The sequence below is a fragment of the Melospiza georgiana genome, chromosome 11 (assembly GCF_028018845.1).
Source record: "Melospiza georgiana isolate bMelGeo1 chromosome 11, bMelGeo1.pri, whole genome shotgun sequence".
Classification (NCBI taxonomy): domain Eukaryota; kingdom Metazoa; phylum Chordata; class Aves; order Passeriformes; family Passerellidae; genus Melospiza; species Melospiza georgiana.
Window position 1 is genome coordinate 17,053,832 of NC_080440.1, and position 12,379 is coordinate 17,066,210.

Sequence of the window (12,379 nt, forward strand, 5' to 3'; positions counted from 1 at the left end):
AGCCAAAACTCACATCACCCAAAGAGGGTTCAGCTGGGGGCAGCCAGCCCACAAAACCCTGTTGTCTGTGTCTGCCCCTTCAGTGCTGATTACTGCAGGGGAGCCAATGTGCTCTCTCTTGATTTCCCACTGCCGTGGCCTCTGGGAAACAAGCCCTTAGCTGCTTTCACCTGTGACTTGCTTGGTTTTGCCTGACAGGTGAGGAAGTACAAGTAGTTCTCCTGCCTCCATTAGGCTTTTGGAGGGGTTTTCCTTTAATAAATGGGCTCTGGTTTCAGAGCCACTTGTGAGTGTGGCTGTGAGAAGCCGGTTTAGTGCGTGTTGGCCTGTCCCTGCAGGCTGCGGAGCAGAGTCACGGCTGCCTCCTGCAGTGGGTTTGTGCTGGAGAAGTGCTGGGAGCCCTGGCTGGCAGGAGGCTGAGCTTCTCAAACCTCTCACGCACGTTTTTATGTGCAACTTTCTGACTAAAGTTCAACTCGGAATACACCGAGTAATTCAATTGCATCTTTGCCGCTGGGTTATGTAAGAGAAAGCTGAAATCGCGCCTCGTTTCGTAAGGTAACATGTATCCTTCTGCTGATCTGAGCAATTTCATGGTTTGCAGTGGGGTTCTGCTGTTCCTTCTTGGCTGAGCTGGGATTTTGAGGGGGAGAGGGTGTTGTAGCAGTTTTCTACATTAACTGGCATACAAATGTTTGAAACCTGGGCTTACTGTGTGTGTTTTGGTGGTGTTTCAGCTCGCTGAGGAGACCGGAGCAGCTGGAGCAGGCCGGGGGCCCGCGGTCAGCATCGCCCTCGCTCGCACAGGCTGCCGGCAGCTCCCAGAGCCCGCGGGAGATGCGCGGCCGGGGCCAGCCCGCGGCGGCGGCGGAGGGGCCGCGGAGGACGCTGCAGGTGGACGCCAGGAGCCAGGGCTCGGGCAGGTCTCCCTCGGTGTCACCGGAGCGGGGCAGCACGCCCACCTCGCCCTACTCCGTCCCGCAGATCGCCCCCCTCCCCAGCAGCACCCTCTGCCCCATCTGCAAGACCACAGAGCTCACCTCCTCCCCCGGGCAGCCTAACTTCAATGCCTGCACTCAGTGTCACAGCAAGGTCTGCAACCAGTGTGGCTTCAACCCCAACCCGCACCTCACCCAGGTAATGCCTCCTCTTCCTCACGCAGCTTCCTGGCTGCTTCGGGTGGGTTCTTGCTTTCTCCAAGCACAGAAGTTGCACCTTTGCTTTTGGCAGCTGCAAAGCATTGACCAGGAGCAAGGGTTCTGCTGGTAATAAGGGAATAATTGTGATAATGTGAGCTTTGATGAAACGGGGCAGATAAATTAGTTGAAGGGGGTTGGTAGATTAGCAGGGCTCACTCTCTGTTGAGACGCCCCAACTGGCTGAATTCTCCATTGTCAAAATTGAGTCAAAGGCCTGTACAGCCAGGAGGGGAGCAGGGGGCTGCACTCCAGGCTGAGGCGAGGATGTCTCAGTGTGTCAGCCCTGACTCCCAGCAGGTTCTGGTGGGCTCCAGTCCCGTCACGCTGGGCGCAGGGAGGGCAGCGCCAGGAGTCGTGCACGACACGCGGCAGGGCCGGGGGAGGAGCGCTCCCTCCGTGGGATGTGAGACACGGACGCTCTGCGGCTGGGGGCGGACCCGGCAGCGGTGCCGGAGGTGGCGCTGGGGCTGCCTGAGGTGAGGCGCTCCCTGTGCCAATCTTCAGGTCGCAGATCTCCACGCAGGGTGGGAAGTGACTGGATGGTTTTTTCAGCTTTAAGAGCCAAGCCGCAGGGGTTTCTGATCTTAAAACAGAAACTTAAAGCTGCACTTTGAAAAGCAACTGTACCACTCTAGTGCTTGATAAGACAGGATTTAGGCACTGAAGCCCCCTGGATACCCAGGATTTACTGCCAGTAGCCGTTTTGTGGTAAGCATGCAATGCTTGCTCCTGATGCTAGACACAGCAGTGTCTAAACATCCTTGTTTGAGGAACTCCTGCCTTCCAGTCCTTTATCCTGATGGAAGATATCATAGAGTCATGGAATGGTTTGGGTTGGAAGGGTTGTTGAAGATCATGTAGTTCCAGCCTCCTCCCATGAGCAGGAATACCTTCCACCAGACCAGGTTGTTTCAAGCTCCATCCAGCCTGGCATTGAACACTTCCAGGGATGTGACATTCACAGCTTCCCTGGGCAACCTTTTCCAATGCCCCACTACACTGATAGTAAAGAATTTTTTCCTTTTATGTAGTCTAACATACTGTCTTTGAATTTGAACCCGTTCCCCCCTGTCCTGTCACTACATGCCCTTGTAAATAGTCTTGCCCCATGAAGGAGATGCCCCTGCTATAATGATGCATAATTAGCTGGTTCCTGATATTACTTCACAGGTATTTACTTCTGCAAAGATCCAAATAAGGTCTCAGATCTTAATAAAGAGCCCTGAGGTGGAAATTCAGAGTCCTGCAAAGAAATGCCATGGGCTACTTTTCTGTTTTGCTTATAAGTTTCATCTTTAATTAGATTTGCCAATCATTAATTTGGTGTCCAAGCATTGCCTTGAAAGTTGTCCAGTTACTCTGAACAGTATCAGTTAAAAAGGAAACAAGAAAATAAAAATGCAATAGTTTCTCAGTTTCTGGTCTTTTCTCTTCTGCTTTACCCACAGTGGACTCTACCCTGAGTCTCTCTTGCAGATACCAATATTAAAATATGTCTGTGCACAGAGACTTTTCTTAACTGCTCTAGGCCATTTTGCTCTTGGCATCTCTAGGTCTCTGTGCCCTCAGAAATGTGTTTGATTGCAGAGCATTTTTAAACATCAAATCAAAAAAGAATTGGACCTGAAATGGAAAAAGAGGTTGTTTTTTTGGTCTGTCCTGAGTTTAATATGCATTTCAGCAGCAAGCAACCTTATGACTTGTAAGTAGGTCGTTGTGGGAGCTGGGGGATGAAAACAGTTGTCCAAGAGAAGTGTTTGCAGCTCATGTTAGCAGCCTGTGTGATGGGCTGGCCGGGGGAGCAGCAGTGGTTGCTGCCTGGTTGGAAGTGTGACTCATTTTCCTCAACATCATTCCTTGTGCTGCTATTCCAGAGTCACACAGAGAGGTGCCTGAAGCATCCTGGTGCTGTTCCTGGGGGGTAGTGGAGGCAGCTGGAAGGGCACTCTCTATCTTGGTGGGTTGGGAAGGATCTCTGCAGGTTTCCTGTTCCAACCTCTGCTCAAAGCAGGGAAGGGATCTCAAGGCTGTACCCATTGGGTCCTGGAGCCTTCCAAGGGTCAACATGCTGGGCCCAGCTGCTCCACTGCCTCCCCTCACAGGGAAAACATCCACACAGTCTGATTCCTCCAACCCAGCACGTGCTGCAGGGTGGCTGCACAGCATTGCTCATGAGGTGTTGTGTTCTCTATTTGCATTTCCTTACGAATGTACTTTCATGTGTATAGTTGCTACTGCCACTTTGTGCTGCAGTAGATATGAATTTGTGACTTCTTTCTGCTTTCAAGGCTCTCTAGCAGGATTAAATCATCAAAAATACCACATTTTCTAAGAAAATCAAACCCAAGAAAACCAAAGTTGTGTTTTGCTTGGTACATCCTCTCCTGTGCAATCTGTGGAAATGCCAGAAACCACTGGCATGGTGAGGTGGGAGCCACAGGGCTGGTCTGGCATAATGATCTCTCAAACTGTTTTGAGAGTTGTATATAAATATAAATCTTGTATAAACACTTTGTTTTCATTAGTCTTTTACTTGTATATATATCCATAGTGTAAAATAGCTTTTTGTAATATAAAGAAAAGAATAGACTGAGTGTGTGAGCTGTAATCCATCAAGCCCTATCTTGCCACTTTCAACTCCAAGAGCAGATTTTTCAGAGGAGGGTTGACTGCACCACCTTCACTTTGTACTTTGGTAATACCTTCTCCTCAGAAGCACATAATTCCTTTGAAATACTATTTTTCTTTAGGTGTTATTTTATTCCTTTTTGTTTGGCTTGATGGTCATTTTATCTTAAAAGCAAGTCATGAATTTCTGTGCTGACGAAGCAATCAGCTCCTGTGGCATCTTGAGTTGATCACTTGCTGAGAAAAACAAAATCTCTTTTTGGGTTTTTATTTCCCTGTCTGTTTATTCCTTTGAGCAGCAGCTCGTTCTTGTTTCACAAGACTGGGCAAACAGAAGTTCCTGTCTGCTGCTGGTGTCACTCATATTTTACATGTAGATAATGATATTGTTCCCTCTGCTCATCCTGCACCCCGAAATAGCTGCTGTCATCGTTTTCAATTTGGTCGTGTGCTGGTGAGCTGCTTTCCTTGTTCATTCACTTACTCCTGAAGGTCAGTGCTCTTGCCATAGACAGTTATTTTAAGCAAGGAAAGGGAATTATCAAGCAGGGAGCAATGGTGGCACCATTAAGGACAACAAGTTTTAAAATAACGTGCTAAAACCTAGCAGTTTGTTTCCAGTCCTGTGCAGAAAATAGGTTTTTGAATGGAGATGTGTTATTTTAAGTGCAACATTGCAGCTTTCGCATTCTAGTATGATTTTTAATTTCTCATTAAAACTTTTTTTCTACTTTTTCTCTGTGTTGTCTCTGAGGGTGTTTTTGGACAGCTTGTTCTGCAGGACCATACCAGTGATGCTGTTATCTGCTCCAGGGGGAATAGCTCAGTTTCAAACCAGTACAATAGGTTTAGAAAATCCTCTTTTTATCCATCTCTCACTTTGTTCTGCCGCTCCTGTGGCTTTTGCCTGACTGATCCAGCAGCATGTTCATCTGATTGGATTTGCTCTGTTTGGTATCATAAGGAGTAACCTGCAGGCATCCTTTCTGCTTCTCTGGGGTTTTGAAGTGCTGCTGCACATTGCTAATTTGATAAATTAATTTCTTCTTCAGTCTTCTCTTAAAATTTGTTGGGTTTCTTTTAATTTGTTTTCTCACCATCCTAAACGCTAAACCAAAAACACGAACTTGAGTTTGATTTTAATCAAGAGCAGCAGCACAGCATTAAAACATGTGCTTTAGTTAGAGCTGAAATGAAACTCAAAATGCCTGGCTGCCTAATAGGTCTGCTTGGAACCACCTGGGATTACAGGAAACCTTTCTTGTCTGCCTTACATTTCTATTGTGCCTTTTTCAATTTGAAGTAGTGTTTATTAGAGGCAGTTTCATAAATATTCAGATGCACCTCCCTGAATAAAAGGAACATGTTTATACATGTGTGTTCTTTACCAAATTACTTTCTTTTAGAAGGCCCTGCTTTTGTCCCTGAGCTGTTTTGATTTTATTTGCTGTATTTGTGCCTGTATTTATGACTTATAATTGTTAAACTTCAGTTCTGCCCCATGTTTTTAGCTCCACTTAGGGAGATTGAAGAGGTTCTTTGTATTTTTTTCTATGAATATAATGAATTATGAAATATTTAAAATTTTTGAGAGCAAATCTGTTCCCTGAATGCTCTGTGCCATGTAAGCTCATCACAAACCTTTGGTCACGGACCTTCAGCAAGCAAAATGTAAAAAGTCTTAAGGAGAATTAAAAACTTGCTGGTTGGTTTCCCAACAGTGGTCAAGGTTGTTTGACAGGAGAAGAAAATTCTCAGCACCTCTTGAGTTATCTGTAGCATGAGGAGGTAGCCACAAAAATAATTTAAAGTTTTTAAGTAAATGTTTAAATTATCTTAATGGGAAACAGACCATCAGCTGAGGAGATGTGACTGAAATAATGTGAGCATTGTGTAGGGCTGTGTTTATCCTGTCATAACCTCACAGCAGATGGTTTTCTGCTCAGTAGTATAAGAAAATTTGGGTAAAGTGGAAAAAAGTTGTGGGAAGCTGAAGGCTTCTGGATGCTGAAGGATGCTCTGACACAATGCAGAGCATCTTTGGTGGGAGGAGTGGGGCTTGTTGGCACTGGAGGAATGTCTGTGGTCCAGAGCCTTTTCCAACCTGGCTGTACTGTCAAGAGTGGTGCCTGCCCACAGCATCACCTCAGTCATTTAGCAAATGACTGAAAAAACCTCAAATATTGAAATTGGGAAGCTCTTCTTACACTGCTTTCAAAGGACCCCATTTCTCATTTGGTCCATTGTCCCAGTTGTGCACATTGCACCATGTTGGTCCAATTTTCAGTAAGACCCAGCATATTTGTGAGTTAGGAGCCCAATCTAACTTATTTACCCTGCAGGAGACTTTGGCTTGACTAGTGACCACTGGTTCAGAACCCCTGCAAGGCAAGGGCTGTGCTTAGCAGGCATGGGGTTCTACATTAAACCAATGTTTGTTATTAATGGCAGTGAATTCCCATCTCTTCCTCTCATCCATCTCCACTCCTGCCTGTCATTCATTCAACATCCAAACATTCACAGGTCTCTGATGCTGTGCAGGTGTGGGTAGAATCCCTGTTGGCATCAGTGCTTTCACCCAGGGCTGAGCACTGAAGGACTGGATGAAAACAGGGATCTACTTTGTGATAGATAATTCAACATGAGTATTGTGAGAAATTTGATCTCCCTTGTTTCTCCCTGCCTTTTCAAGCAACCAAAGTGTTCTTCACCTCTTTGGATCTTTATTGAGAAGCCATGAGGCCATGCTGGCATGACATTTCCTAAATTTCTAAGTTTCCTCTGGGTGCATCAGCTCCAAGGTGGATGTAGCTCCTTGCAATGGGAGGGATGGCAGGGGATAAGCTGTGACAGTGATATTGCATTTACACAGTCTCTTCTCTAGCTGAACAAGGCAAAGCCAACAAAGTTTTCTCCTGCTCTTGAGACCTCAACAAGTGTTTGTTTTCCTGGCCATGAAGCACCTCCAACCTCAGCCACTGGCACATGTGTGGTCCTGCATCTCCTGCATGTCCTGCACCTGTATTATTGTGCTCGTGGATGAACACAAGGCTCTGTTTAGAGGTTATAGTTCCCTCTCATTTTAAAGAATAGGTGTTGAGTCTGAAAAATAAATGTTTCTCTGGTCTAGCATCCCTTGGGACATTTCACACTGGTGTCATGCTTGTGGTGTCTGTGGGGAGATGGAGCTGGCTCTCTCAGCAGTTGTCTTTCCTTGTGTTCACCTGTCAGCAAGTTCAGAGATGTGTTTTTTTCCTCCTGTGATCAGATCAAACCCCTGGACGCCCTTGGGCAAGCCGTGTTTTTGTTCTGCTGTGGTGTTAGACAGCTTTCTGTGTGTGTACATGGTAGGTTGTACCCTATTTTCAGCCAGACCTCTGTGTTGCTGAGTCAAGTTGCCCATTTTAGAATGATTTGTCTTTTGAGATCATCCTCCTTCACCATATAGCTGTAAAAATAAATCTGTCGTTGGCATTACGTTGCAGATCTGGGAGAAATTTTCCATTGGATCCTGCTGTGCAATAGGAGTGAGATGTGTGTTTATTCCAGTTTTTTCTTTGTTTTTAGCAGAGCTTCAGCCAGCAGTGACCTGCATGGACAGTGGGTGATGCTGTTTGCAGGAGCTGGGGCTTGGCATGCCTGCTACCTTCTCCTGAGGATACAGCAATTTGGGCTGCAGCTGCCTGGGCAGGGATGCTTGGCCTCGTCTGCTGCCACAGGGCTGCTCCATCCCAGTGTCTGAGGTCAGCATCTGCCCCATGGGCAGGTGGGACCAGTGCTTTCTGCCCTACAGCTCTCCTCAAGAGAACCCTGTGACCTGGGCACTAAAACTCTGCTCTTTGTGGCTGCACAGAATATTCTGTGATTTTTTTATGGTGAGAAAATATTGATAGGAACATGGGATTTATCACCCTGAACTAACAGGCTGTATGTGTATGCATATTTGCCACGTTTTAGCCCTTCCTCACTGTTGTCCTTCACCTCTTAATCCCTTTATCCCTACACCAGGTGTTCCATCCTGTATCTGCAGCGTTGCAGTGAAGGATGTGTCTGTTATCCCTTGGTGGACTTTAATTTTTTTAATGGGGTGATTAACAGTGAATGAAGGAACTCAAATGGAGCTGGAGAGTAGCACACTTGCTCTTGCTGAGCCTTTCTGTTTAGAAATGGCTTATTTGCCTTTTGGCCCCTGCTGCAGCCCGTGCAGGAGCTTCTCCCAGCCATCCACAATGACGAGCGACTCATCTCTTTGACAGATCACAATTCAAGTTAGAGCCCGTGAAAAGAAAAAGCTCATGAGTAATTCTGGCTGTTTCTCCCGATGTGCCGCCTTTTGCTGCGCTCTGCGTGGATGATTCAAATAATGCAAAATTCGCTGGCAAAAAATGTCAAAGAAGATCTCTGCTAAAGGCTTGCTGGTGGCTGAGGGGGCTGGTGCTGCTCAGGGTGGGTCCCCTCTGCTCACGGCAGGTTCGGCTGAGCCGTGGGGACCCAGCAGGGGCTGCGGTGACATGTGAAAGTGTTCGGAGGGCACGGGAGAGCCTGGCTTCCCGCGGGCTGCAGCGATGCTGCGGTGCAGAGGGGTAATTAAAACAACTGCAAGAGAAGAGGAGCCCTCCCGAGGGATGGGAAGTGGCCTCCTTTCCTCTCGCTTTGTAAATGCCGAGCCCAGCGAGCCGCACGGGCTGAGCCCCGCGCCCGCCTTCCCTCGGTACATTAAGTTACAACAAGCTGTTTGCTTGGATGAGACATGGTTTTCCTCTGGCTTCCAACTCCCAGATCACTTCATCATTAAAAAGAAAAGCCAGCTGAGGACTGGAAGCGGCTGTCAAGCTTTCCGTCGTGGAGCAGGGTACCGAGTCAGCGGCTCCGTGTCTCTGAGAGCTTTGCTGTGGCCCCTGCTTGCTTTCCCTCCCTGCCCCTGAACATCCCCGGGCAGAGGGGTAGGATCCCTTACAGCCCGTGGTGGTGGATGGGGATATTTTGCTCACACGGGTGCTGCTCCAGGTTTTCCTGCGGGTCGAGTGTGTGAATTCTCTCAGTGCTGGAGCCGCTCAGCTCCTCTGGCGCACACGCCGCAGCCCCAGAGCCGGAGCTGCGCAGGGCTGTCTGTGCAGCCCAGCCCTCGCTGTGCGCCCCGCTCTGTGCTGTGTGTTTGCTGCCGGAACGCTGCGCTGCCTCGGGGAGCGCTTAGGAGGAAACTTCAAGAGCTTTCAGTGCTTTGATGGGGATTGAGTTAATCCTAGCTGAATTCATTCCTATTTACGGGCCTTCTACAAGCTGCAGAGAGCAGGGTGGTTGTAATGGAGGGTGTCAGGCGCTTTAGCACCCACTCTGCACCCACCCCTACGGCGCTGTCCCAGGTCTGCATCTTTGGTGCAGCAAGGTGGGACAACCCCAGCGCAGGAGATGTTGTGACATGGCTCTTCCCACCTTGAATTATGGTGACATACAAGGTGTCTGGTCCTTAAAGACAGAGGTGGTGGCATCTTGTCAGTGTCTCTTGTAACCTGAATTTAGCTGATCACCAGTGCTATTTTTAGAGCTGTGTGGGCTCCCACCACAATGATCCACCTTGCTTCTTTCTGGCCCTGTCTCTTGGCCATGGTCACATTTAGATGCTAAAAAGGGATTTACATAGTGTGGGGGGCTGAAAAGCCTCAGAGATTTCTGAAAGCAGTCCTGTGTATGCAGTGAGGTGTTTGTGGAACAGCAGTTATGCCTGCAGAGGTATTTCTCACCATCTTAATTCAAGCCTTGCTCCCAGACCTCACCCTCCTGCCATACCCAGCTTTTTTCAGATATATGGTATGCAGCTGTGCTGCTGGACAGCCCAGATCTGAGGGGTATGGTGCTGACAGACTGTGAAAACTGACTGTTTTAACTCTGATTTAAATGGTGTTTTATCTCAGCTACAAACCTTTTGATCAAGGACAGCCGAAGGGGGGATATTTCCATTCTGGAGTCAGTTTATGTTGTAAATAGACTGTGCCGGTGGCATGGCTTTCTGCTTTGAGTAAATCAAAGCCAAATTGTTAGAATGGCTCTGGAAATCCAGGGAGCAAAATGTGATCTTAATGGAATGGGAGTAGACTATGCAGCAGGCTGGTGAGATTAAAGGTTTGTCAGGAGTTAAGGCATGTATGTAACGCAGCACTACACCAGCTAGAAGTTGTTTTTGAAGACTGAAGAACAACAAGTGTGTCCCTCCCCTTTCTCTCTTGCTCCCTGCCCTGCCCACTTTGATGCCCATCTCCTGTATCTTAATCGAGCCCAGCTGTTTGTGCAGCAGCATTGCAAAAAGCCTTCAGGATGAGAAGTTTTTACATTGACTTTTTGTTCCCTCCTCAGCTCCTTTGCCACCCCCTTGCTATGTCCAAGCTGAGGGGGCAAACTGGCCAGATCCTCAAGTTGGAGACCTCCAAGAATGAAAGCAAGAGACCTGAGCAGCAGGCAGGAGAGATGTGCCCACCAGTCCTACAGAGAGGAAATTCTGGTGCCCTCCTACCTCCAGCCACCTCTCCCCTTTCCAATGAGCACAGCCCAGTATTCCCATTAGACGGAAGCAGAAGCACAAACACTCGGGCTCATCTGTTCAGCAAAGCCCAGATTATTCTGAATCATCCAAGTCCTTATCAGAGCGCTCCAGCCGGCGCTCGCATCAGTCACAGCGCGGCTGCCGGAGTCGCAGGCAGCGCTCTGCCCCTTTTAATTGCCACAAGCCAGCAGCTATTTGAAGCCCTGTCCCCAAAGAGCAAACGAGCTTGTCACTGCTCGTAGCTCAGCTCTGCAGGAATCGCAGGATCAGCAAGCGTTCCCCGTTAAAAACCTGCTAAGGACGCAAACACACAGGGCTGCACGTGTGGTGCTGCACCCAGCTGGGTGGGATGGAGTGGGCACTGCTGGGCCTGGACCTAGGAGTGGGAGCTCTCCTTGAGGTTTTAGTTTTGGGGTTTTTTCCCCTCTAATTGCAGAATACCCTAGAAGCTGTAAAGGGCGTGTCCCTGTGACTCTTTGAATATGAGGTTCCTCCAAAAACAGCTTTGTCATGGCTCTGAGCTGCTCACTGGTTCTGTTCAGACCTTCCTGTTCTCTCAGGCATACCATGTTGCCCTTCCTCCCCACAAGACTGTTCTGATCTCCTGGAAGGCACTGCTTGCTGCCCTTTCCCCCTGAGAACCTCTATTTTCAGTATGATGCCCACTAGATAAAATACCAGGTCTAGTGGAGAGGTTTGGCTAAAAACTAGTGGTCTGTGTTAAAATTAGTCTGGGGACCTGAGAAAGAGTTGAATTACCTGTATTTCTGGATTCCTCTGAAATAAGGAGCATGCTTACTGTAGGAGAGGCCTGTCCTTGGGTTCACCTGCCTCTGTTTTGCCCACATGCTCTATGTATTGCAAAACCTTTCAAGCTTTGAGAAAAGCAAATACTCTCAGTATTTGATGGAGCACAGTATGTTAGTGCAAGACCAACAGTTCTGGGATCCATCCCAAAAGGTGAAGCCCAGTTAAAGTGAGCCCTTGTACTCCATGCATGGTGCTGTCATCTTCTCCTCAGCAACCTGCTCAAGGGACCTTTGGCAGATTGGGACATGAATCCTGATTCTTCTTGGGAGTACCAAGTCACTATGAAGGTGCTGGGCCAGGCCAGCTAATGCCCTGAAATTTATTTTTACACACTCTACCTTATGTTGTGACCTGCCATATTAATTTTCCAGCTGATATGATTGTGGCTTTCAAATTGGAGAGTGCTTTGAGAACTATCCCCAAACAGGCATGCTGCTGCTGCCATCTGTCTTTGAGCTGCTTCTGGGATCCCATTACTTGCTCTCAGCAGACAATTGTTACTGCTTTATTGAATTAGGAAGAAAAAAAAAATCCAACTTCTGAAATATAACTAATTCCAGGTGCTAAGTCCCTTTTGAAACCAGGGGGAGATGTTGGAATAATAATGCTTTATGCAGATCCTGGATGTAAGGTTTTTGCAGTTCTGCCCAAAAAAGTCTCATGATCTGATGGTTTTGAATGACATGTCATGTGGAGAACTCTGAAGAGCTCTTCTGCACTGAGGAATCTCCAACCAAGAGCCAAAATTGGGCAATGTCACTCTTACAGTAAAAACTGCAAGCTTCCGTGCCCTTCCTAATGATTTTGGCCAGCTCAAGCTCTTACCCCAAGTCACCCTTCTTCTCCATCCAATTCCTTTTCCCGTGTCTTCCAGCTGCAGGCACTTGCCCAGTGCCATCCAGCCTGCATCCTGCTGGGAAGCAAAGATCTTGGCATGGCAGGGCCCTCACCCTTTGGGAGCGGGTCACTGTGCACCAGAGCAGCATCCCCATGGACCGCGCGCTGTGCCGCATCCCAACGCCTGCTGCACCCCGTGCTTCAGACCTGCTCCTCCTTTTCTCTCTCTGCAGTGTGCCAGGAGTCAGCCCACACCAACAGACAAGGCTGTGGGCAGATAAAAGCTATTGGGAAGGTGGTGTTTATTTGGATATCAAATGTTTTTCCCTCCTGGTGCGTGGATCCTGCTGCTTGCCGCTTGCTGGCC

General features: G+C 48.1%; 1 protein-coding gene across 2 annotated transcripts in view; it reads left to right on the forward strand.

Annotated features, from left to right (window-relative positions):
- BSN (bassoon presynaptic cytomatrix protein) overlaps positions 1-12,379 on the forward strand; it is an 87,644-nt gene that overhangs the window by 20,759 nt on the left and 54,506 nt on the right. For both annotated transcript variants that reach the window (XM_058031698.1, XM_058031699.1), the window contains exon 2: positions 738-1,137. In XM_058031698.1, coding sequence (XP_057887681.1) covers positions 738-1,137 — 400 coding nt within the window. The remainder of the gene's footprint in view (positions 1-737; positions 1,138-12,379) is intronic.